The sequence below is a fragment of the Mesoplodon densirostris genome, chromosome 13 (assembly GCF_025265405.1).
Source record: "Mesoplodon densirostris isolate mMesDen1 chromosome 13, mMesDen1 primary haplotype, whole genome shotgun sequence".
Lineage (NCBI taxonomy): Eukaryota > Metazoa > Chordata > Mammalia > Artiodactyla > Ziphiidae > Mesoplodon > Mesoplodon densirostris.
The window spans coordinates 15,129,911-15,155,132 of record NC_082673.1 but is presented as its reverse complement, the minus strand read 5'-3'; the positions used below and the strand labels follow the sequence as shown (position 1 = coordinate 15,155,132).

The window sequence follows — 25,222 nt, the reverse complement described above, 5'->3', positions numbered from 1 at the left end:
CCTCTCACTGTTGTGGCCTCTCCCGTTGCGGAGCACAGGCTCCAGACACGCAGGCTCAGCAGCCATGGCTCACGGGCCCAGCTGCTCCGCGGCATGTGGGATCTTCCCAGACCGGGGCACGAACCCATGTCCCCTGTATTGGCAGGCGGACTCCCAACCACTGCGCCACCAGGGAAGCCCCGCCATGGTTTCTTAAGAAAGAAACACAGAACTTTAAACTTTAAAAATGATTTTTTTCCCCTAAGATTTATTTGTAAGTTAATTGTTTGGAATGGAGGATATTTTCCATCAAAACTGTACAGTTTTGGTGATGAGATTCCTGGACCAGCTCCATAAAGCCCATTGTAACCAATAATGCTTCTAACTAGAATAGTTCTTAATATATGAGGTATATACAGCTGTGTTTTAAATTTATAGTGATGGTGTAGTGATAAATAGGGTACAGATTTTTTTAGAAGCATTACTAAATTTATTGTAACCTTTCCTTTCTGTTATATGTCATTTCAAGCATAGATAACTGTCCTGTGAGGCTCCATGGACATTATTGATATTAAAAAAGAACTTTCTTACCCCAAAAGGTGGGAACCACTGACCCGATATTTATTACAGGGTGAAGGGTACTGTAGAGGCTAATCAGTCAACACATGCATGTATTTCCTGGGAGGATCCTGGACTTCCAGAGGCCTGGAGCATGGTTGCCTCTTCCTTCCTTTCTGCCCTGGGAGGCTCTCCTGGACCCTTCCCCCTCCAGGCCCCCACTTGCCAAGACGCTTATGAGAGGAGAGAGTTCCAGAAGGGCAGGCCCGTGGTGATGGGGAGGGTCAGGCCTGGGTGTGTGAGAGTCTGAAAGCTATAGGCACTCAAGCTGGCAGAGTAAAGCAGAGGCGCTGAGCCAGGGTTATCTTTCCTTCTCTTCACCTGCCTCCCATTCCACTGTCTTCCTTTAAATTAACCACTCTCTTTATTTCTACTGGGATTTTTTTTTCTCTTCCCCTGATCTACTGCAGCACAAAATTCAGGTTTTTACGTGCATTTCTTGTCTTTGAAGCAAATGTTCAATTCTGGAATTATTTAGCTAGTGAAACAGATAAAGTGAAGGTAACAAAGGGAAAGTCACAAACTTTCAAGGAGGTCTTTTAAAACTCATAATAAATTGTGCTCCAGATGTTCTTTGAAATATAAACGAAGCTCTATTTCAGGCTTTGTCTTTCTTCCCAATTTCCTCTTCAGTCTTTAGAAAACCCTAAATTTATCTCTTTTGATCCCACGGGAGGTACTTGTGGGTCCCTCGAACTTCCATACCATCCCGCTTGTGTCTGTTTGTCTTTCTCTCCTCTCTCTCTCTTCTTTCCCTTTTCTTAATTTCTATTGGAAGAGACAAAGACCACATAGATAAACAGTGGATCTTAAGTTACATGAAGAGTTGAAGTATGGCTCATCAGTATTTCAGAGGAAATATTCTAAGTGGGGTGCTGAGAAATGGGGGTCAGGCCACCTGTGCAGTTGGAGAGATGAGTACTGAAGTCGACTGACATTACCTGGCTGACCAGGTGGACAGCTGAGATTTTGGTCCCTACTTAGTGGCTTCAAAGCAATAGCAGATTTACCCTCAATGACCACCTTCTCAATACAGCAGTTACTCAGAATTGTAAGAATACACTCACTGCCCAGCCGTTGCCTACAGGACACAATGACGCTATTTTCATATTTTAAAAAATACAAATTATGAACAGTTTATTTTTTCCAAATTGACCCTCAGCGTGTAGGGATGGGGGGCGGGTGGCCATCATGAACCTGAAAGATTATGGATCCAGCGCCAGGATCTGTAAAGACCTGATACCAGGTATTCTTGTTCAGAGTCACAGTACTATAATATTTATATAGGTATAGTTGATTATGATAACTCCCTTAGTAATGCTTCTCTTCTGTATACCAATCTGAGGAGCCCCTTCGGTTCTTTCCATGTACTATAGACTTAATCCTCCCCTTTGGGAATTGAGGTTTTAAAGTTGAGCTCCTGGTTTGCATATTAGGATAAGGAAGAGGAGAGGTCTAGACACTCGTGTGTTTTCGCTTCACTCCTTAACTCAGTGACTTGTGCTTTTCTTAGGAAGGACAGATACATAACCCATCTTACAGAGAGATACTTTTGTGGTTAAGTGATTGTAGCGTTTTCTCTTTTAAGTTCACCCAGCAGGTTTACTTGGAAAATTGGACAACTTATTTTTATTCCTGTGGAGTATGCTCTCAGCCTGAATTTTTGAGACCTATAAGTCCTAATTTCCTTGGCAGTTGGGTTTATCCTGAGAGGATAATATAACAGATCGTTAACCTCCCCATTTTTATTTTCCAAAATTCTTCAGAGCTGCTACACTTTGGAGAACTAATTTGGCCCTGTTAGCATCCTGAGGTGTATGCATTGTTCCTGGTGTGTTGATGGAAGTTTATTTTGAGTTAAGTAATCAGCTCTTGCCATGTTCAGTCTGTGATGAAAGCATTCTTAGTGAAATCTTAGATAATTAGAGTCTCTCTTCATTCAGCATCTGGATCAATGCTGTATCCTAAACGTTACTCTCCAAATAAGCTGAGTGTTCCAGCCAAGTAAATTAAAAACCTCCTAATACTTACAGATTTATAAATTTTATTTTTCTTTTATTGCATAAATCCACAACACTTTAAGAAACAATCTGCTCACCCCATTTCAGCACTCGGCTTCACCATGGCAGTGTGCCTCCAACACACACAGGAGGGCGAGGCTTATCTTTTTTATCTTTGCATCCTCACCATCTGATATCGTGTTTATGTTTCCCTTAAACACATGAAATACTACCTTCTTGAAAACAAAATTACAAATAAAAATTAGAAAGTAAAATCCCTTATACCATCTGTGTGCTTGGAGTTGATCCCGTATAACCTGCCCAGAACACTTGAGGGCTCTTCACACTGTTTTCTCCAGAGTACGGATCAGCTAAACTCTTATTGAGTGTCTGCATGGGTCAGTATGGGCCAAGCAAAGATGACGGGGATGCAGAAATGAAAAACACAGCCCCTGGCTCAAGGACTTCACAGTCTCAAGGGAATTCTGAGGAGATCCAGATCAAATCAGATGATTTCCATATGGTGTAGTAAGTGATATATATTATGGTTGTGTTTTGGAGGAACGGAGGGTAAAAATTTGGCTCCCCTGAGATTCCAGGAAGATTTCCTGGAGGAAATGACACCTGGGACCAAGGACCAAGAAGGCCTCAATCCTGTCCAGTAAAGGTAGTGGCACCCAAGAACCCAGCAATGCCTGGCCTGCTCTTTTGAAAATACCCCAGTTGAAGTAGATTTTCCGTGTGTCATGTTGCCCTGCCTGGGCTGGTCCAGAGAGACAGAAAACTGGTGTTTCCCTTCTAAGAGACAAACGCTATTGGCCAAAAAAAAAAATAAAGGCAGCATTATTGTAATATTTAAAAAGGAAAGAAATTTACATTTGGTAAAGTACTCATTTTATCCCAATGAGAGTGAAAATTTATGTTTTCAGTGTTACCATAGATAACTGAAGAAATTTTATTACTGTTAATACTGACATTGATTTTTTAAAAATTTAAATTTATTGGTAGAAAAACCATAGAAATGATACTGAATTTAATTCATTAACGAACAATGTCTCAAGATAACTTCAATAAAATACCCTCTTGTAAGTTTCTGATTCAGTTCTGTTTTATCACAAAAGGGTGTAACTTTCCTTTAGTAGAAACTTGTCCATTTCTATTTCTTTTCACTTGACTTAGCCTGACGAAGTCCGTCCTTTCCGTTTTTTAAACATGCATGATTTCACATTTTCTTTGTTATACAGTTATTTATATTACATTATTCAATGTCTTTTTTTATTTGTAACTTGTCAACAGGTTTATTGGATTCTTGTCTTTGTAAGACTGCTTGTAATTATAAATGCAGAGTAATAATATTACTTAGCACCTTTCTTCTGTGGCGCTCAGAGTTCTTCACATACATTATCTTATTAAGCCTCATAACATCCCTGGGAGGCAGGGGCATTTTGCAAGCGATTATGGATTGCTTTGCTGAATCAGCACAGCCTCACAGCATTATGATAAGCTTGGAAAAGATTGAGGTCATGTACTAACTTGCTCTCAGGAAAACCCACATGCAGCCAAATATTTTCCTTGGCAATACAGACCTAACAACTGCCACCATTCTAGTCTCTGGGAAACCCACTGTCCGTTGATGCAATTAAAAAACTTTTTGAAAATGCGAATCCAAGACAGTATCTTGCCCCTGCCAGTTCAGAGGCAGGTGAATCACATATGGCATGAGTACAGCATCCTCCTCCAATCCAGGCTTTCGGTCTACGGAAGGAAGGCTCCCTCTGCTCTCTGCTCTCAATACTGGACCTGCCCAGTTGTCATGTGTCTGCCTCACTATACGCCATCACCCGGCAGGCAGGATTTCCAGACACAGATTGCTGGAATTCAAACTGTTCGTCTGTGTTCACACTAATAAACCTGTTACAAAATGCCACTGGGTAGAACTTTACTGAAGTCTTGGTGACAGCATTATACGAAATCATCTAGCATGTGAAAGCTTAAGCAGGATAATTAAAACTGAAAACAGGAAGAATACATCTTGATTTTATTTCATCATTTGGCCGGTTGTAGAATGGTGGGGAAACTTATCTCTTATGGCTAATATATGTAAAACAAAACTGTAATTTTAAGCTAATTTAAGCCAGTTAATTTGATAACTTAATTACTATTAATTACTATTATGTCTTCTTCATATTTATAATTAGATAGTTAATTTTGATATATGCCGTGGCCTGTATGGAAGGTCATAATTAACCTCCTAGGTTTTTTTTTTCTTAATCCAAGAGATAGCCGTGGCACTCACTGTGTGTATATCTTTCAGTTGTGGCTCAGACTTTTCCATGACTTTTATTAGAGAACAAAATTATCAGACTTTCCTTCTTTTGGGGGGCGGGGCACGCTGCATGAGGCTTTTGGGATCCGAGCTCCCCGACCAGGGATTGAACCCAGGCCCACAGCAGCAAAAGCGCTGAGTCTTAACCACTGGACTGCCATCCCTGTAAGACTTTAAATAAGATGGCTTTTAAAGATCTCTTGCAAGTGGATTTGACTGCTTTAAATAATCTTTGTATTTGAGAGTACATAACATATAAAATCCAAGAGAATTACTAAATTACCATCGGTATCACGAAATTTTTTTCCCTTGGCTTACAAATTTTACTGGAGAATTACAGGACCATACACAAAGAAAGGAGAGGATTCCGTTGTAGAAAGGGTAGTCAGGATATCACATTTAGGGGTCTTTGTAAATGTCAGCCCTTGTTCATTTCACTTTGACCTCATCATGCAAATTGTGGTCACCTCTTGTCCACACTTTCGCTGGGCTTTCAAACATGCAGGTTCTGAAGTTTCTAAGACCCTCACTGCACACCTGCTGCCTGGTGAAGCATGTCAGTTTCCGCGTGAAGCTGAGCCTCATCTTCTTTTTAATTGCCTGCTGCAGTAAATAGTTGTGGAAAGCTGATTGATGACTCAGTGCCACTCCTGCTTAAATTGGAGAGATTTCATGCCATACAGTATTTAAAGGTTCACTTTAAAGATGTATTTAGGGACTTCCCTGGTGGCGCAGTGGTTAAGAATCCTCCTGCCGATGCAGGGGACACGGGTTCAAGCCCTGGTCCGGGAAGATCCCACATGTCGCGGAGCAGCTAAGCCCGTGCGCCACAACTACCGAGCCTGCACTCTAGATCCTGCGAGCCATAGCTACTGAGACCACGTGCCACAACTACCGAAGCCTGTGCACCTAGAGCCTGTGCTCTGCAACAAGAGAAGCCACCGCAATGAGAAGCCCACACACCACAACGAAGAGTAGCCCCTGCCCACCGCAACTAGAGAAAGCCTGTGCACAGCAATGAAGACCCAACGCAACCAAAAAAATAATAAATTAAAAAGAAGAAGAAATCTGATGAAAGCACCCTTCTATCCTGGATCCCTGGGCAAATAGGTGATTCTGAGACATCTACCTGGATTGGTTTATAGTTTCTTAAGAGCTAAGAATGGCTGGGAAAATCCCAGAGTCTGATTAAAAACTCCTATGATGCCCAATCTACCCTTTCTTTATGGAGCAGGTTGAAACTTCCTAGATGATAACTTGGATGAATAAAGTTGCTCTCTTTTTGCTTTACTTCATCTCTCAGGTGTAGAAGGAGCATCAGTGACTTTTCTCCCCACCTAATGCTGCCTCCATTGGCCTGACCACCATGGGAATTGTCCTGATGTCCTTAGCACTTACAGTCTGACCTTCTTTCTCATCCCTTTTCTACTTCATACTTTGACTACAAAAATCAGAGTCTTAGACTAGACCTCCGTTAAGTTAAGTGTGCACTGAAGCTCTTCCAGATCGATCCCTCTAAAGAGGCATTTGTGGGTTTTATAGATAGTGCATATCCTGAATTTCAGCTCCAGCTGTAAAACTGTTCAGTGTTAACACAGACATGACTGAGCACCCACTGTATGCCAGCCAGTGCGTAAAAAGACTTCTCCTGTAGCCAAAGGCAGCAAAGCTGTGAACGGGACAGATGTGGAAACAGATCAGTCATCTCACAGCGCCAGGGTCAGGGGGAGATAGGCACCAGGCATCGCAGGAACAGAGGAAGGGGTTTAGCTTGATTGTTGTGAGCTTCTGGAACAGTGATGGGGTTTTCAAAGAGAATGGGTGGAAGGGTATCTTGTGCAGATGGAACAGTCAGAAAATACTTGAAATTATTAATACTTGAAATTCGGGGAGAGAGAGAATAAATATTGCCAGGGCGTAAGGGAGGGCTGTTGGGAGATGAGTTCTGCTGTGCTGGTAAACAGGATAATGATTTGCAAGACAGAATATTTACATGACTTAGCCCAAAGTCTTCTTAAGAATTTTAGAAACAACTTTTCATATAATTTCCATATTTTAACCTGTTTATTGGAAACTTTACATGCTCCTGTGGTATAATTTTGTTGGCATTGCTTGAGTTAACATACATAGTTGAGAGAAATGAAACATTTTTAGTTTGGTCCTTTGAGAGGCTGCCCTTAAATTTTCTGAATGAGTGCTGAATTCGAACTTCACCTCACTTCTCATTTCTCTCACCTATTGATTTTTTTTTCTACCTTCATGTGGTCTCAGTCTTACCTTTCAGCCTTCTAAGCAAATTATGATTCCTCCATTTCCTCATTCAGATAACTCCTAAAACCTTAGATAGCAGCACCCAGTGAATTAGATTTAACTTGAAATAAGCAGTTCGCATATTTTATTTTGCCCTCATCTCTTACTAGTCATTGCTAGAGAAGATGCAAGCAGAGACCCCTGTGCTCACACTGGAGAATGAATGAATCCTGACAGCCGAGGTTTAATGACATGTGCTTGTTGCCTTTCGGTTGATTCACTTGCAGTACTTCCAAAGCCGTATTTCCATGGATTTAAACAAGATTCTTTTCACTGTTGATGTGGTTTACTGTGTATCTGATTTTTTTTTTCCTTCCATGGTCTGTCTTTAAATTTAAGCTCCTACCTCATAGACATATTTAGATTATGTACAAGCAGGAGATTCTGGACAAATTGTTACATACATGCATGACTTACTATGAAACATTATCCACTGTCTGTTTTACCTATCAGTACACTGAGTATTGATAGGTAGTACTAAAGTGGAGTACTAAATAAAATGGTACACTGGTAATAGCAGAGTCGGTGATAGTTCTTTCAGACAAAAGCATCTTCTAGCCAGTTATACCCAGAATCTTTGCTGGTTACTGTTTTCTCTCTTGATCCGTGCAGTACATTAATTTTCCAAGTAGGGCCTGCATATTTCAAACTTGTGGCATGGTGGTTGGTTCTGTGTAAGCAGTCATGCCTCACCATTGATGAAAACGAAAGCAGGCACACTGCTTTCTCCGAAGCAGAGAGTGTGGGGATTTTGCTGGGTGGAGGTAGCCTTGAGATTGGTTCATTTTGCCATTTCTTGGTGCTGAAGGGAGACCATGATGTGGTAATGCCAAGCTCAGTGTCAGAAAGAGAGGGAGGTGCCTTGGAGCTGAGATTCCTCCCACTCCCAAAGAAAGTGCAGCTGTGCATCTTTAATATGCACGGCAGGAGATTTCAGCAGCCCGATGATATATAGTGCATTAATGTTGAAAAGATAAACACATTTGGAGAGCACAGGAAGGGCCTTGTGTTTTTACGTTAGCAGAATGCTTCCTAATGAATAAGAATGTGCTGCTGGCTTCACAGAGCCAGATGGCAGCTTTTCTAATTTTAGTTGGGTGCAGATGCATAATTCTCTGGTTTTACCTTCCAGAACCTTTGAGATGCTGTATCACTTTCCCTGTAATATTTCATCTGTAGTGCTTGGCCAGAAACTGCCTGTCGTCGTCTCAGTGACTTCTTTGCTCTGCGTGGGTCCCAGTGCTGCTGGGTTTGACAGTCACTTCACCTGAAATCATCCAGCTCCTAAATGCAGGAAAGGGTGGAAATTGTGGATGTATTCCCACTAGAGTCTTAGAATTTGTTGTGGAGGTGATTAGACTTGTGTTTGACATCAGTCTACTGAAAAATGGATAGGTATCTGGGTGAGTGATTTTACTCATTTTGGAGCAGTGGACTTAATTATAAAACCCGCATAAAGTCTCAGGTTCCATTTTAGTTCCATTTTAGTCCATAAAAGCAACTCGCCTCATGCTTGACCAAACATCAAAACAACTTTTAAACTCTTACCTGTTACACGTCAGGGAGGTCTAAACATGGGCAGTGTTAAAATTTTTTCCATGTATAGATGTAAATACCCTGTGGCTTATCTTTCTTTTTTTGTTTGTTTGTTTTTTATCTTTCAGTTGATGTGTTTTTCAGAGTAAATGATTGATATTTGTTCAAATTCTGACTTTTTAAAGATAAACTAATTTCCACAAGTTTTCCATGGCCTCTTCAGATGATTGTTTTAAAGAGAAGGAAAAGAAAGAAGATAAACCTCTTTAATCATGGCCATATCACCCTGTCCCTCCAACGGGCAGACATTAAACAGCATTTAGGTTTCTAAGTCATTGGTGGTCGGTCGCCACCACTGCTGCTGAAATTAGAACAATTACGTGGCTGTCCCCTGAGCCCTGACTGGCATCCCTGTGAGGATGCAGGGCTCTTGTTTCTGGTCACAGGGCAGAAAGGCCCTGTGAGTGTATGTTCTCAGTTCACCTGCCTTCTAATATTATAAGACCTTCTAATATTATAAGATTCACTAAGTTACCAAAAATCAATAAATGATGTTCTTCTAGAACATGTAAAGGTCTTTAAAAAAAAAAAAAAAAAAAACACTTTATACTTTAAAAGTAGCTAAGTATACTTTTTTTTTTTTGGCCATACTTCGCAGCCTGTGGGATCTTACTTCCCCGACCAGCGATAGACCCCGGGCCCACAGCAGTGAGAGCGCCAAGTCCTAACCACTGGACCACCAGGGAATTCCCTAAGTGTACTTTTTTAAAGAATAAATAAATTTTTGGCTAGAATCGCAGTTTCTGATTTGTTTCTATTCTCACCAGGAAACTTACATTTTACTTTTCTATGTATTTTTAAATCACTTAAATATCTAGAGATTAAACACTTCCCTAGTTGCCTTTCCTTGTGTTCTGAGAGAAAACACAAATAATAACTACTTATAAAGAAAAGCATATGGCCTATAATATTAACGGTTTTCCCCCAGTTTGTGGTATGATTCATCTTAACACGGTCCCTGAAGAGATGGGGTTTGTTCTTTGCTCTGAAACTGGAAATGTAATTAATTGGTATTGGATTTCTGGAGCACAGGCAAATGGGGGAAGGGACCAGATGGGACTGCTCGAGCAGGAGGGAGGGGGCCCTAGGAGAGAGATGACAGGGCATCCTTGGCCAGTCTCTCCAGTCAAAGCTTTGCATTTGTAAAGCTGGGCTGTTTAAAAGATCAGAGCTATTTCTTGGTATTTTTGTCTTTTGGGAAGTGAGGAAGAAAAGGACAGAATTACTGTTTTCATTGTTATTCTCTTAGGTCATATTTTTTATCTAAAAAGAATAACTTTAATGGTCAAAGTGCAGGAGGAAGAAATGGAAGTCAGGGCATGGGGGAGAAATCTTTTTGTAGGCTCTGAAAATTAAATTTTATCATCTCTTTTTTCGATTTAAAAGTTCCATCTGTAATAATGAGATTTCATAAGGTTTTGATCATTTGAAATTCCAGGATGATCTTTCAGTAAACTGTTGAGTTTACTGAAGGATATTTTTATGGTTAATGGATGCAAAATATAGAAAAGTAAATATAATTTGTGACCGCTGAGAAAACTGCCTAATTTAAAAATATTAAATAGTATGTTTTAGTATAGTAATGCTGTTCTTCCAGAAGTATAAATATATCTAAGGATTTAAGCTTATTTATATCTGGAACATAAAAATAGCATACTCATTCTTGAAATGCTCCCTCAAAATACCAATGTATGTCCGGTTAACTTAACAGTATATCTCAAAGGAGTTCTTTTCTTCCTCCTATTTAATTTCAAAGCCCAAATGAACATTGTACAGAGGTAGTACTTCATGAAAAGTACCCAAATAATATAAATTCATGGCCAGTTTAATTTAGATTCCAATTACATTGGTAAAGCCATATTTCTGGGTATTTTCTATCACTTCATATTATTGATGTTCTAATACTGAGAAATAGCCAAAGCACAAGTCTAATACAGAATTGAATAATAGATGACAAATTAGCAGGAAAATGCATATATACAAACACTTAGTGAGGATGGCCGTGAAGGGCCCTAAATTCTTCACCCTGTTTTCTTATTTATTTACTCTGTGAGTCGTGAACATTTCCCAGTCTCTTAGTAAATCTATGAATAGTGTTGTATAAATATTGAACATTTTAAAAGTTCTCTTGCAAATAATCAATGGGTCTCATCTGGAGTTTTCTTTCCAGCACACGTTCCACAATTTCAGATTGACCTTGGGAAACATTTTTGTTGTTTTCATTTTGAGTCAGATTCCTAGAATTCCAGTTTAGACAATCTCTTTGCCATTATTCCATAATACTGGTTTCAAAGGCCAGGCTGAGATTTGCTCGGGGAGGGATGCCGCACGTCCATTGCTTTTGCCACGTGCTCACAAATCCTGCAGAATCCAATTCGACTACCATGGATGTGAAGCATTTTCAGCCACGTCCAGCCTTTTTTACCCCTTCTGTGAACTTAGTTCCTCACAGTTCAGCCCTCACTTCTCAATTGGCTCAGCTGTCAGTGCTTTGCCCCTGCAGCTGGATGTAAGCTCTCAGCCCACGAGGATCCTTCACTCCATCTGCACACCACAGACATGAGTGAGACACATAGCAAGACATCCAGACATGTGGACAGTGTAACTGGGCGATTTCCCCATGCCAGCCCCGCATTCTCTGTGACTGCTTGTTAGCTGCCGCTTTTCTCCTTTTGAAGATTTTTCAGTTGAATGTTATAAAGAGGAAAAAAGGACATGTTTTATTATTACAGTTTTTCAGGATGATAATTATTTTTGTCCAGGCTTTACAGTAGAGCCCGAACACATGTTTTATCCCCTCTAAGTCATCTCTTACATTAAATTTTAGGCCCTTGCCCTAAATTATACCTGATCTGTAGATTCCTAAAGATGAAAGAAAATGCTATGCAGATACAACCTCATTCTTCATATTTTCTTTTTCTTTTTCTTTTTCTTTTTTTTTTTTTTTTGGCTGCACCACGCAGCATGTGGAACTTCCCTGCCCAGGGATCAAACCCACACCCCCTGCATTGGGAGCGCGGAGTCCTAACCACTGGGCCACCAGGGAAATCCCTCATTCTTATTTTCCAATAAAAGTCAAAAATACAGTGCCTGAACACATCGCTAGAATATTTAGAATACCCTGACCTGAAAGTTTATCATTGTTTAGGAACCTGCATGATGGAGTTTTCCAAGTTTGAATCTTTTTAATTCCACAAAAAATTAATGAATTCAGGAAACTTTGGGGTCTTCAGAATGATGATCAGATCCTCAAACTGCCAACATCTCACAAAGTATATTGATTGTCTTTTAAAGACTTGGGAAATATACATACGACACAAGGATGTAATGTATAGCTCAAGGAGTGTGGCCAATATTTTATAATAACTTTAAGTGGAGTGTAATCTATAAAAATATTGAATCACTATGTTGTATACCTGAAAGTGATGTAATATTGTAAATCAGCTATAATTTTTTTTTTTAAAGAAAGGACTCAGAGGGCTTCCCTAGTGGCGCAGTGGTTGAGAGTCCGCCTGCTGATGCAGGGGACATGGGTTCGTGCCCTGGTCTGGGAAGATCCCACATGCCGCGGAGCGGCTGGGCCCGTGAGCCATGGCTGCTGAGCCTGCCCGTCCAGAGCCTGTGCTCCGCGGCGGGAGAGGCCACAGCAGTGAGAGGCCCGCATAACGCAAAAAAAAAAAACCAACAACAAGAAAGGACTCAGGGCTTCCCTGGTGGTGCAGTGGTTGGGAGTCTGCCTGCCGATACAGGGGACGCAGGTTCGTGCCCCGGTCCGGGAAGATCCCACATGCCGTGGAGTGGCTGGGCCCGTGAGCCATGGCCGCTGAGCCTGCGCGTCCGGAGCCTGTGCTCCCTAACGGGAGAGGCCACAGCAGTGAGAGGCCTGCGTACCACAAAAAACAACAAAAAAACCCAACAAAAACGAAAGGACTCAGAAATGGGTTATACATTGTTATTTTGTATTTATTTTGCCATAAAATGAGGCATTAATATAGACACCACAGAAAACCATAATTTATTACTATTGTGATGTCAGAATCTCATATGACAAATAGCCTAATGTTTTCCGGTGATCAGTGATAGGTATGGGGCTGCCTTTGTGATTAGCTTTTGCCTCCTATCTCATTCCACCTCACCTTAATTTAAATTAAGTCCATTCTTTGTTTAAATTTTTATTTATTTTTGGCTGCATTGGGTCTTTGTTGCTGCGTGCGGACTTTCAGTAGTTGCAGCGAGTGGGGGCTACTCTTCGTTGTGGTGCGCGGGCTTCTCATTGCAGTGGCTTGTCTTTGTTGCGGAGCACGGGCTCTAGGCATGCAGGCTTCGGTGGTTGTGGCTTGCGGGCTCTAGAGCGCAGGCTCAGGAGTTGTGGCTCACGGGCTTAGTTGCTCCGCGGCATGTGGGATCTTCCCGGACCAGGGCTCGAACCCATGTCCCCTGCATTGGCAGGTGGATTCTTAACCACTGCACCACCAGGGAAGTCCCAGTCCTTTCTTTAAGAAGAATAACACCACCTGTTGTTACAGTGGAAGGATTGGAAGGACTTGGGAGCCTGCAAGAATGTGAGATGCCTTGAAAGTTAATGACTGAGGCAAGACAAGATGATTCATCATTTAAGCCCAGTTCTCCTCAGGAGACCCTTTCCCCATATTGCTGACCCCTGCACCTGGAGGGCCAGTGGGCCTGAAAGGGAAAATCAGTTCCTTTCCCCACCACCCTCGATTCTAGTTGCCCCTGCATTCCCGGGGGTCAGTGCCAGCAGTGGGTCTGGTCTCGTCCGTCAGCAACCAAATATTCAGTGAAAACCTACTCTGACGTAGGGATGGTGCTGGCCACTGAGGATACACCAAGGATACCCCTTTCGTGAAACTCCTGGTGGGGATAGTATACTCTTTCCTGGGCTGGGGTTCTCACTGCAGGAGGGGAGGAGAAATGATACCTTCCAAGAAGATGTAGCAGAATCTTGTGCAAAGAAGGCCTTTCAATCTGCAGGTTCTGATAGACCTTCTCTGGGGAGGTCTTCTCGGGCACACCGTCCCACCTTGAGAGTCCCTGCTGCCACCGAAGATGCGGATGGGAGCACGATGCCCCTGTGAATGGTTAGGAGGCCGAGGAAAGGCTGAGAATTACTCAGTCTGCAGCGTGTTAGCACATGGTTCCTACACCCCAAATGCAGACAAAAAGTAAATAAATGAGAATGCAGTAGGACCGCGTACATTTATAATATCTGTTCCATGGGTTTTAAGATTCAGTATTAAGGAAACTCAGGGATCCTTAGGCCTGAAGCCTGCACAGACCCCCGACAGCGCAGGGCTGTTAAATTAGAGGGAAAGTAGATGAAGCAGCCGCTGATGGTGCTAGTCCTGTCCCCGGACTCGTGTGGGAAAGTGAGCAGACCCTGAAAAGAAATCTACAGCCTTACAGAGTGACTAGCAGAAGCGGGGGTCGGGGCGTGGGGGTCTGCCCCACGTGCGTTTACTTGGTGGTGAGAAAGGTTCTGGGAAGATGGGGCGTGGGGAGAGGATGGGGAGAACATGTGTGGTAATTGTCTGAAGAACCTGAGGTGCCGCCTGCCTCAGTTAAGACTGGCTGAGGAACTGGGCTGAGACCAAGCCAGCAGATAAGGTAGGGGACCTACAGTCAAGAGCTAGGGAGGGCAGCAAGGAAAGAAACGAAGTGAGGCCTAACCGATCCTCACATGCTGAGTCATAAAGGCTATCAGACGAGTTATATCTCTGTTTATAGCTGGTCACAATTATTCAGATCTAAGCAGGTGAATCAGGAACGTCGCAGAGTCATTGAGAAAACAGATACTCTCTGCTTTTAAATTCTGCATTTGGAACTAAGTAAGGGAGAGCTAATAAATGACATACAGACACTACTATGCGTAAAATAGGTAGCTAATGAGAACCTACTGCATAGCGCAGGGAACTCTACTCAGTGTTCTGTGGTGACCTAAATGGGAAGGAAATCCAGAAAAGAGGGGATATGTGTATACTTACAGCTGGTTCACTTTGCTGTACAGCAGAAACTAACACAACTTTGTAAAGCAACTGTACTCCAATTTAAAAAAAAAAAAGACAGATGGGGGACTTCCCTGGTGGTCCAGCGGCTAAGACTTCGCGCTCCCAATGCGGAGGGCCCGGGTTCCATCCCTGGTCAGGGAACTAGATCCCACATGCCACAATGAAGATCCCGCATGCCGCAGCTAAGACCCAGAGCAACTAACTAACTAACTAAATAAATAAATAAATAAATAAATTTTTTTAAAAAGAAAAATGAATTTTAAAAATTAAAAAAAGATTTTTTAAAAAAGACAGCTATGCTAGTAGTAAGTTACATCTGTAAACTCCTTTCTGGATTTTAAAGTGTGTTTTACATATCATCCCATTTACTCTCGCCGTGATGCGAGAAAGCAGGTCCTAAGGCCTTAAAAAGTTGAAGTGACGTGCTCTGACTTGTACTAAGTGGCTGAGCTTAGACTTGAACTACACAGGCCTTCTTCCCTTTTCCGCTGATAAATATGCATGTGGACGTTTTCCATCAGGGAGCAGCAAGATTTGGAGGGCCTGTGTAATTCCTAAGTACTTTCTAGGTTCCCAGGTACAAATTAAACGTGACAGGTTTTCAAAATACTGTGTAAAATCTTCTGTTATGAAAAAAAAGGAAGCCGAGTCTACTAAGTTCATGAAAGCAAGTTGACTCTGAGTACTAAATTGATATACACTTTTCTTTACTTGCATTTAATTACAATGATAACATGCAGTGTAAACAAGGGTATAATTTATTCAGGACAAATAGCTGACGCGTTGTTTTGTGTCGTTTCCTAGCAAGTTGTTGGGATGTATCTGTTGTGCTTTAAACTTCTCTTGGTGCTCTTGAAATAACCCGTTTGCATATATATATTGATGACTGTGCATCTGTTTCCTCCGTGAGACTTTTCCATGATGGAACGTCTTCCCAGGCCTCGTAGAGAGACGTTTTAGTCCACACCTCTGGACTAGATAAAAGGGCAGCCGTTGAAATCTCCGAGTGCTTGATAGGGCGCCGCTCTCTCTGCCTTACCTCGTCAAGCACCTTCCACCAGACAGGGGCCAGTCTTTCTGGTTACTTTAAGTGTGAAGGCGACAAGAGGTGGGACAGTACAAGAGCCAGGGGAGTGTCACGTGGGAGCAGCCGCAGTGGTCAGGACGCGTTTTTATTCCTTCTTCAAGTGCATCTTTGATTTCTTTCCCGAAGCCTGAACAACAGGCCCCGGGTCATCCCAGCTCGGGGAATCTCTGCAGCCGGCACTAATTGTGCCGCGGTATAGAGCAGTTTTGCAATCTAGAGAAAAAATGCGTGTCAGGGACTGGCATGAAACCCCTAAACTCATTTTATCGGCATCATGAAAGGGGCTGAGCCACAGGTTCTGGAGGGGAAAAGTTAATGTTCCGGCTCCGGCTTCCAGCAGCTTCTCCTGTGCAGTGGTGGTGGGGATGTACTCTAACTTTTTTATAGCTGGTTCTGATCCCACTGGAGATTTTTGAAACCGTTACAATAAAAATGTTTCTGTGTCACTCTGTCCTTGAAATAGCACTGCCGTTGAATTCACACTTGTGTTTGTTGCAGAGAAAGCAGCAGCCGCCAACATAGATGAAGTGCAGAAGTCAGACGTGTCATCTACCGGGCAGGGTGTCATCGACAAGGATGCACTAGGGCCTATGATGCTTGAGGTAGTGCACCCTCATTTTGGTTCTGTATTTTACAATGTTGTTTATCCGTTATTCCATTTAATTTTCAAGTGAATGTAATTTAAGGAGAATCCACACTTAATTTTCACTCTTAAAGTTGAAGTACTGCTGACCTCTTGAGCTTACTATTAATAATATGTATCTAGATTGTACTCCGGACTCCAGCTTATATACGTTTCAAATTGATAATACAGAATTAAATTAAGTGGATTGGAATACAAATTTGACCAACTTTAACTGTCAGTTGAGCATTCATTTTGGAACACTGTGTTCACAAGTCCTGTTGAATTCTGTGACATTGTTGTGGTTTGAAACGTCCCCAGAATTCTCAGATTTTCATATATGCGTGTACATATGCCTGTATATACAGGTTAAAATTTGAGGACCAAAAGGAGGTTCACTCGGGACTTCCCCGGCAGTCCACTGGTTAAGACTCTGCGCTTCCACCGCAGGGGGCACAGGTTCCATCCCTGGTCAGGGAACTAAGGTCCCGTGTGCCCCATGGTGCGGCCAAAAAATTTTTTTAAAAGGAGGTTTACGCTTTTTATTTATGTTACTTCAACTAGTTTATTGATTTCATAAAGACGAAAATTGAAGGAATAGGCAGAACTCGTAAGTGTAATGGTTTGTCGTAACCGCCTTTTCTTTATCAACTTTAGGAAGTTTTATGACCGGACTACTATCTAGAATTTGTAAAGTCCCGCTTCCTTACTTTATTAACCGGTACAGTATTAAACACCAAGTCCTTTGCTGTACCTATTCCAGAATTAAAATTTAAGATGTAGGCTATGGTAAGAGGAGGGAAAAACTGTCAGTGAATATATAGCAAGAAGCAGAGGCACTCTGAGCCATGAATTATGTCAGTTCTCAGGATGATTTACTCTGCTGATGATACGATGAGATTGGAAATCACCGCCTGGCCAGAAGCTCTGCAGCATTGCCACTGTAGAATCACTTAACTTGCAGCAGCTGCACGTATATAAGAAATTAGGATTTTTAAAGCAGAGAGGACCAATAATTGCCCCTTTTTTTGTGGTTGGTGCGTAAGATGATTTTTATTTTTAGAAAATCTAATTCTGTGAAAATCTACCATATAATCGGAGGGTGGGGGGACACAGAAGAAATGTAAAGCTTGTCTGACCCGGTCTTTACATTTAGAAATGACAGAATTCATTCCTTGGGTCTGACCTTGCTGGCCAAAAGACTTTAAATGACCCCACATTGGCTCTTGCGTATCTCTCTTTTATCACTGGCTTGAAAACATTTAACCACAATTTTTAGAGGAAAAAGCAAAAACACTTAACCTGATTTTCCAGAATTCACAAGGCAGTGGAAGGCCAGAGAGTGCCACTTCCCACTTGGTTCTTAGAAGCAGATGAGAAAACTCTTAGCTAGGTGGACTGTTTATTTAGAATTAGATGAAAGAACTAGAAACAAAATTCATTTGGAAATGATGGTAATCTAAATTTTTACAATTAGGAAATGCCCATATATCTGTGCTTATTCCTCATATGGGGGAAAATTAAAGTAGGGTGGAAACTCTCGGGGAGATTTTTGAGGCTTCTAAAAAGAAATGCTTTCAGTAACCACAAGGCTATGACTCAAGCCTTTTGAGAGTAAGTTCGCTAATTGCAGAAATCAGATTGCTAGATATCAGTGGACCTTATCTCGTAAGATCAAATAAATCCACATTTTCACTGTTTCAAAATAGCCTTCTGAGAATTCAGTGCATTGAGCGAACACCTGTTCAGCAGGACTTCAGTGCTAAATGTGTGAGAGGTAACGCTTTGAATCTAGAGACTTAAGGTTTGAATTTGCATCTTTATCCCTGTTTGCATGTAATAATCTAAACGGAGAAAACTTGTTCCCGTTGAGCCGTTCTAGGCATAGATGCACACTCATGCTTACATCATAGCATAGTGGTTGCTAGGCAACAAAACCAAATGTCAGCTTTTTTCATCAGAGCATATCATAGTGAGCTTTAAAAAAACAAACAGTTTTATAAGATGAAAGAATTTCATCTTTCAGTTCTATTATGCCACAGTCAGTCTTTTTAGCATGGTACAAAGCAGCAGGAAACTACATGCACTTCCAAAAGTGAACAATAGGTAATATAATTATGACAATCCCTGTTGAATGTGTATTTAAGCAGTGCGTTTAAAAGGACATTTGGTATATAACTAACCAACTGACTTCCTGTCCTACACACACACACACACACACACACACACACACACACACACACACACACACACACACTCACACTCACACAGGGTTTCCAACAGTTGATACCAACCTATCGTGGAAGGCTGTTTACACATAGTCTTGCTTTGCCCTGCATATTGTTTACACCATTGGGAAAACCTGACTGAACATTTAAGAAAAACTTAAAACCAAATGGTGGTTTTTTTTAAATATATATTTTTAAGAGCTTTTCATTGGTGCCTTATGGTCAGTTCTAATTTGAGAGAGCGCTTAGTTTTGTCATGAAAATAGAATTAAAGATGGAATATATTCAAAGAAAGCTCACAAAATAGGAGCCTGCTAAATAATAACTTAAGGAAAAAACAAACTGGAGAAAAAGTAAACACTTTATGCCCCATTCATACACTTTGTTATACTGGTGTGTCCATGTAACATTCGTGTTAAAATAGTAGTAACTACACAGCATGAAGAAACTGGCATGAACTGGGTGGCCCACGTGGTCCTGGTCCAAGGACTGCCTGATCAGTATCAAGGCTCTTCTAGTCCTGTCACTCCCCTGATCCATGAAACAGCTCTGACAAGTGAGGATCCAAAAGAAAAAGGAGGAGGAACCAAGAGAAACTCACTGAGTTCCCGGCCTTTGCATCACCCAGGCGACCATGATAGGAAGATGGGCTGGGTAAACACTGGAGAACACTGTGCTGCTTGGTAGTTGAAAGCGTGGGCTTTGGAGTCACATCCACCTGGATTTGCATCCCAGCTGACTCACTGCAAGAGCTTGGGCAAATCCCTTAACCTCTTTGAGTCTCAGTGTTTTTCCTCCTCTGTGAATTGGAAAAGGGAACGCATTCCTTCCAGAATTGTAAATATTAAAGCGACACTATGTGTTTAAGGCTCCGTAAACGTGTCTATGTCTATTATTATCCTCTTTATTTCCTGAAATGATTCTAGGTCCTTCATCTCCTTCCCTAATCTGTTTTGGAATGACAGCAAAGTGAGCTATGCACCCATCCCAGGAAAAATGCTACTGCTCTCTGGGTGATTTAGGAGCCTGCATCTTGACAACTTGGAGAACAAGTAATAGAGCCAGGCGTGATCAGTTACCTTTCCAGTCCTCACTGTTACAGACCTAAACCTCAAGGCCCTGTGTAGTCTCTGGGCAGTGCCGGCTGTATCTCAGCCTGTGGTCCCCAGGAAGACTAGTTTATCACATCAGAGTCACACCTCCCAGACCCTTTCCCCATTTACACCAAACAGTAAAGGATTGGCGTTCCTTAAAAGGTCTGAGATCACCTTCGATTCTTTTCGCTTAAGCCTTGGAAGCTTTAAAGGTAGTAAAATTTTCTGATTTTTTTCCTTGGCATTTATCCTTAAACTGAGGGAAAATTATCAATGACCTCTCCTTCCCATTGTATTCCATGAGGAACTGCACCAAAAAAATGACTCTGTATTGGATCACTGGCATAAAAGTTGTTCTCGGCCCTATGGAGTACATCAGTCTCATTTGGAAAATGCAGATAACTGCTCGTATACTTTTACGCGGCAGTAGTTATCTCCTGATGAATTAGCAGAGTGAGTGTCATTTAGTTTGTGACAAGAAACCCTGATGTAGGCTCTCTCCCACTTACTAAGATGGACTCACTTCAGCAAGAGAAAATGTGTTCCTTGTTTCTGAATGCTAGGAGTGGTGCAGGAGAGCGCACCCTTCTCCCCACACGTGAATTGTGTCTCCCTTAAAGGGGCCACTCCCTTCTTAGCAGTCGGATGTGAGTTTATGCCGCCTCCTTTCTAACACAATTTGTGCCTCTTCCCTTAGGCCCTTGATGGGTTCTTCTTTGTAGTGAACCTGGAAGGCAACGTTGTGTTTGTTTCAGAGAATGTGACACAGTACCTAAGGTATAACCAGGAAGAGCTGATGAACAAAAGCGTATATAGCATCCTGCATGTTGGGGACCACACTGAATTCGTCAAAAACCTGCTGCCAAAGTCCATAGGTAAATGAGTGTCTTCTGGGTCTCTCCTCAGCCGCTGCCCACACGCACAGTGTCTTGGCTAGAGGGCAGAACGCAGAACTATATTCCGTCCGCTGGGGATAAGAGTAACTGGGTAATTTTTTTTTTTTTTTTTTTTTTTCTTTTTCCGGTATGCGGGCCTCTCACTGTTGTGGCCTCTCCCGTTGCGGAGCACAGGCTCCGGACGCGCAGGCCCAGCGGCCATGGCTCACGGGCCCAGCCGCTCCGCGGCATATGGGATCCTCCCAGACCGGGGCACGAACCCGTGTCCCCTGCATCGGCAGGCGGACTCTCAACCACTGCGCCACCAGGGAGGCCCTAACTGGGTAATTTTTTAGAGATGCTTGTGTTAACTGTGGAAGCTTCGAGGTCAGGCAGAAGAGGACATCTGTAGATACTGGTCTTGAATGAATGATCGTTTTGACCCTACATTTCAAGAAAGTAAAAATAATGCGGATGGAGAGTAGGCACACGGCAACTGTCTTGTTGGGATGTATCTGGTTGTTTTTTAAGAAGCCACCGATGGCCTCCCGCCCAATCCAGTGCCCGTCGGCTCTGCTTTTTCCGTGACAACCTAAGACGCAGAAGGTCACGCGGAGCTTGAGATTCAGTTTATTTTGAGTCCTGCTGGTGAAGGGTATGATGTGGGTGTATACGACAGGCTAAAAATAAAACGCTGAGGAACAAGTGGCGTGTGGAGGTTCGAATGCTCCCAGCCTGGGAGCCCGAAATGGGCTCTGGGGCTTCACAGACTCCTCAGTGGCTCTGCGGGTGGCAAGGCCCCCCCCCCCCACCTCGCCCCTCCACGCCCGCTCCCTGCTTCCCCTTCCTGTCTTCCTCATCTCGACCTGGAGATGCTATCCGGGAGTGTCCGTGGTTCCGAAGGGCCATACTTTAAAGCGGGTGATGCACAGCGTGGGCCCACCTCAGTGGCTGCTCTGGAGCATTGCCGTTCCCACTTACTAGGTGGCTCTTTTTTTATATTCTCACTTAAGCTGATGATGCTGAGAACGTCTTCATGGGTACAAAGAAGTGCATATTTTAGTAGAGAATAAGGTCAAGTCCTGAGTTAGCAAGTATTTCTGTTCCTTTCTGTTCCTTTTCTTAAAACTGTTTATGCTAGCTGGTCTCATTGTTACCACGGTAAACAGGAAAAGGTCCTTTCATATTCCATTGTGGCTAGCTTTTCTTTAATAGGATAGCCCTTTGTTCAAAGTGACTGCAACAGTGATACAAAGTATACGACTGTGAACTACTCCTCTATTCCTGTGAGGTTCTTCTATTACATTCTCTAGTAAATGAACAAGAAAATGGGATGTAAATGGGATTTCAAGTAACTAGTATTTTCAAATCTCTTCAGTAATTTTATGATTTCCTCAGCAGACCTATACTTATTAGTTCACTATTATTAATTCATTTGTCTAAAGAGCTCTTTGCCTTACTTTATATTGTACTTTTTTATACTTTCAAATTACGTATTAACCTGAGTTAATAAGAACTTTTTTCTTTGATTACTCTATGTAGTCTTCATTATGTAAGTAAGCTTCTAAGAATGCTGATGGTAAAATAAACTTCTCAAATGTCTGTATAAAGCTAGCTATGGTTCCTCCTTGTAAAACAGTCTCCTGTAGTTCACTTGATATTTCCTTTTTCTCTCTAGGGTTTGTTTCCTTCTTTCTTCCTCTACAGCCCAGTGCTTGTGGGGTTAGCATTGTGTTCACCTAGGTGTCCTTTTAAGCGTTTTCTAACTAGTGACTTTTTGAGAGTGCATTTGCTTGTCTTACGGCTGGCCCTTTTTTCTGAGTCCCCTCTTTCATCGTCCTGCTGGTCCTAATATCTTTTAGAGAAAACACAAGCGACAGTAAAGAAAAGGGCACCGAAGTGAGAGGTAGGGTAGGTTCTGACTCCAGCTCTTTAGAAGCTGAATATTTCTTTGCACATCAGTTTTCTCGTCTGTAGATGAGGAGGCTGATCTGGTGATCTGTAAACACCCTTAAATTCTCAAAATTAGTCATTTTATTTCTCTCTTTGATTTCTCTAATGCATTTTCCCCCCAAAAAAGAGGGCTTTCTTCTCTTTCATCTTTTTCTTGAATTAATATATATGTTTCTAAGTATTGATACTAAAATAGAAGACATGTGAAGTAGTATTTCATCGAAAAGAAATGACATTAGCAGTGTATCCTCAAGATCATCCCAGTCTTATGAAGAAATATGCATGAAGCAAAAAAAAAAAAAAAAAACCTACAGCCAAGTTACAGAATATACAGTAAAATTTCAGTTAAGTTTTAGGAAAGAAAGGTCAGTAAGAAGAGGCAGTGTGGGATGCCTAGAGCAGTTGGTTAAGTATCTAAAGGATCTCAGCCTTAGAGCAAGAGTACATGTGGATGGGAGACATAGAGGCAGCCTGACCTCTTAGACAAGGTAGCAGGTGCAAGGATATCCACGTGGGACTGGGTATGGAAGGTGATGGCGGGGAGGCTTGTGCTGGGCAGCGTGAAAGATCTGGTTAGATGGGTAAGAGGGGGCTGGGCAGTAATCAGGGCCTGCACTTGAAGGGAAAGAGTCATGTGAAGAGTAAGAAGTGTGTAAAAGACATTTGGAATTCCCAAGAATTAACCCAATAATTTTTCCCCTTTAGATTTTGAAATTACTTAGAAAAGTATAAAAGTAAAAGCAAGATATATAAAAGTATGATAACCATATGTTTCCTACATCGTTCTGATAATTAGGCAGAAGCCAGTCTGACGCTAGTTTCTTTACACTGTCGGGTTGCTTTTGCCTTTTGCTCAGTGAACGGGGGAGCTTGGTCTGGCGAACCTCCCAGGCGGAACAGCCATACTTTCAATTGTCGGATGCTGGTAAAACCTTTACCTGATTCAGAAGAGGAAGGTCATGAAAACCAGGAAGCACATCAGAAATATGAAACTATGCAGTGCTTTGCTGTCTCTCAACCAAAGTCCATCAAAGAAGAAGGAGAAGGTAGGGGCCACATCTCTGGGATATGTTACATCATATTGTATTCCTGTGCTACTTCTTTCACACTTAATAATCTGAAATTAGAGGCCACACAAAGAAAAATGTAGAGGCAGTTTCTTTGTTCTTTTCACCTACTTAATAATTGAATTTATCACAAAAATTGTTAAGTCTTTAAAACAGCACGATCCAGTAGAATTTGCTGTGATGATGGCAGTGTTACATGTCTTCAGTGTCCAACACAGCCGCCACTAGTTACATGTGGCTACTGAGCATTTGAAATATCAATAATGCAGTTGGGGGACCAAACTGTTTTATTAAGTTTTCATTTAAATAGCCCCGTGTGGCCAGTAGCTACCCTGCTGGCTCACGTCCACTAGCGTTGAACCTCTCAGGGATCCTAGGCTCCTCTGAATGTCTACAGCAAGCTCCGAGCCATGCCCTAGAAAAACACACATGGTACAAATAACATCTTTTGTATACTTCCAAGGGATTAATGGAGTTCATATGGTTTGTCTGTGGATGCTGCGTCCAGGGTAGGAGAGGATGGAGACGGGAGTGGGGAGAAGGGCTCCAAACTGTAAGCGCACAGGCTCTCCCCTTTAAAGAGACGCTGGTGTAGTGTCCACCCACTACGCCCTCCGAGCAAGCCACTCCACACCGCTGAGTGTCACTGTCTGTGACATGGGACAGTGCTGAAGAGCGCCTTCTGCGTGTGTAGCAGACGGGGAAGAGCTGAGGCCCGTCAGTCCGTGGAAACATGGTGGGCTTTGTCATCAGGCAGGCCTGCCCCTAAATCAGCTCTGGCTTTGGGCAACCTTCTCGACTCTGAACATCCGTGTACTCTCTTAACCAGTGAAGTCAACCATTCCAGTATCACAGCGTAATAAGGATTAAATGAACATGCCTGAGCCATGATTGGCATTCAATACTAGATATTTAATCCTCTTTAAAAAAATATATGTAAGTAATTTTTAATTTAAATTTTACTGGAAAGGAAGTTAATAGAGCTGTCACAGATGATACATAGTTTTCAAAATTAAATTTTTACATAGATATGGAATGTCAAGCAATTTTATTCTCCTGTATGCCACAGAGTAAGTGTTGCTAATACATCCATCTGTGATAATATTCTAAAGGCGTAGTCTACAGCTGAGCTGACTCATGATTTTGTGCTATATATTTATTTAAACATTTTGGTACATTTAATGTCTGATTCCGCATGTTTCCACAGTGTAGCCTAAGAGTAGGGTTTCTGAGGCATGGTGCGCTCACGTTCAAATCCTGGCTTCCCCAGAGTTTTGTGTGATGTTGGGCAAGTTACTGAAACTCCGTGCTTTGGTTTCTCCTCTGTTAAATGGAGATAATGCTAGTATCTGCCTCATAGAGTTGTTAAGAGGATTAAATGAATCAGTAGCCTATAAAGCAGCTAGAAAGGTGTCTGTCTCATAGTAAGTGCTCAAAAATT

General features: G+C 42.1%; 1 protein-coding gene across 13 annotated transcripts in view; it reads left to right on the top strand.

The window, feature by feature from the left end:
• Positions 1-25,222, top strand: part of NCOA2 (nuclear receptor coactivator 2) — a 283,479-nt gene that overhangs the window by 208,342 nt on the left and 49,915 nt on the right. For 12 of the 13 annotated variants that reach the window (XM_060115470.1, XM_060115473.1, XM_060115461.1 and 9 more), the window contains 3 exons: positions 16,441-16,544; positions 20,584-20,761; positions 23,572-23,760. In XM_060115470.1, coding sequence (XP_059971453.1) covers positions 16,441-16,544; positions 20,584-20,761; positions 23,572-23,760 — 471 coding nt within the window. Of the gene's footprint in view, positions 1-16,440; positions 16,545-20,583; positions 20,762-23,571; positions 23,761-25,222 lie in introns of those variants that run through there. The other variant, XM_060115474.1, reaches the window with a different exon arrangement.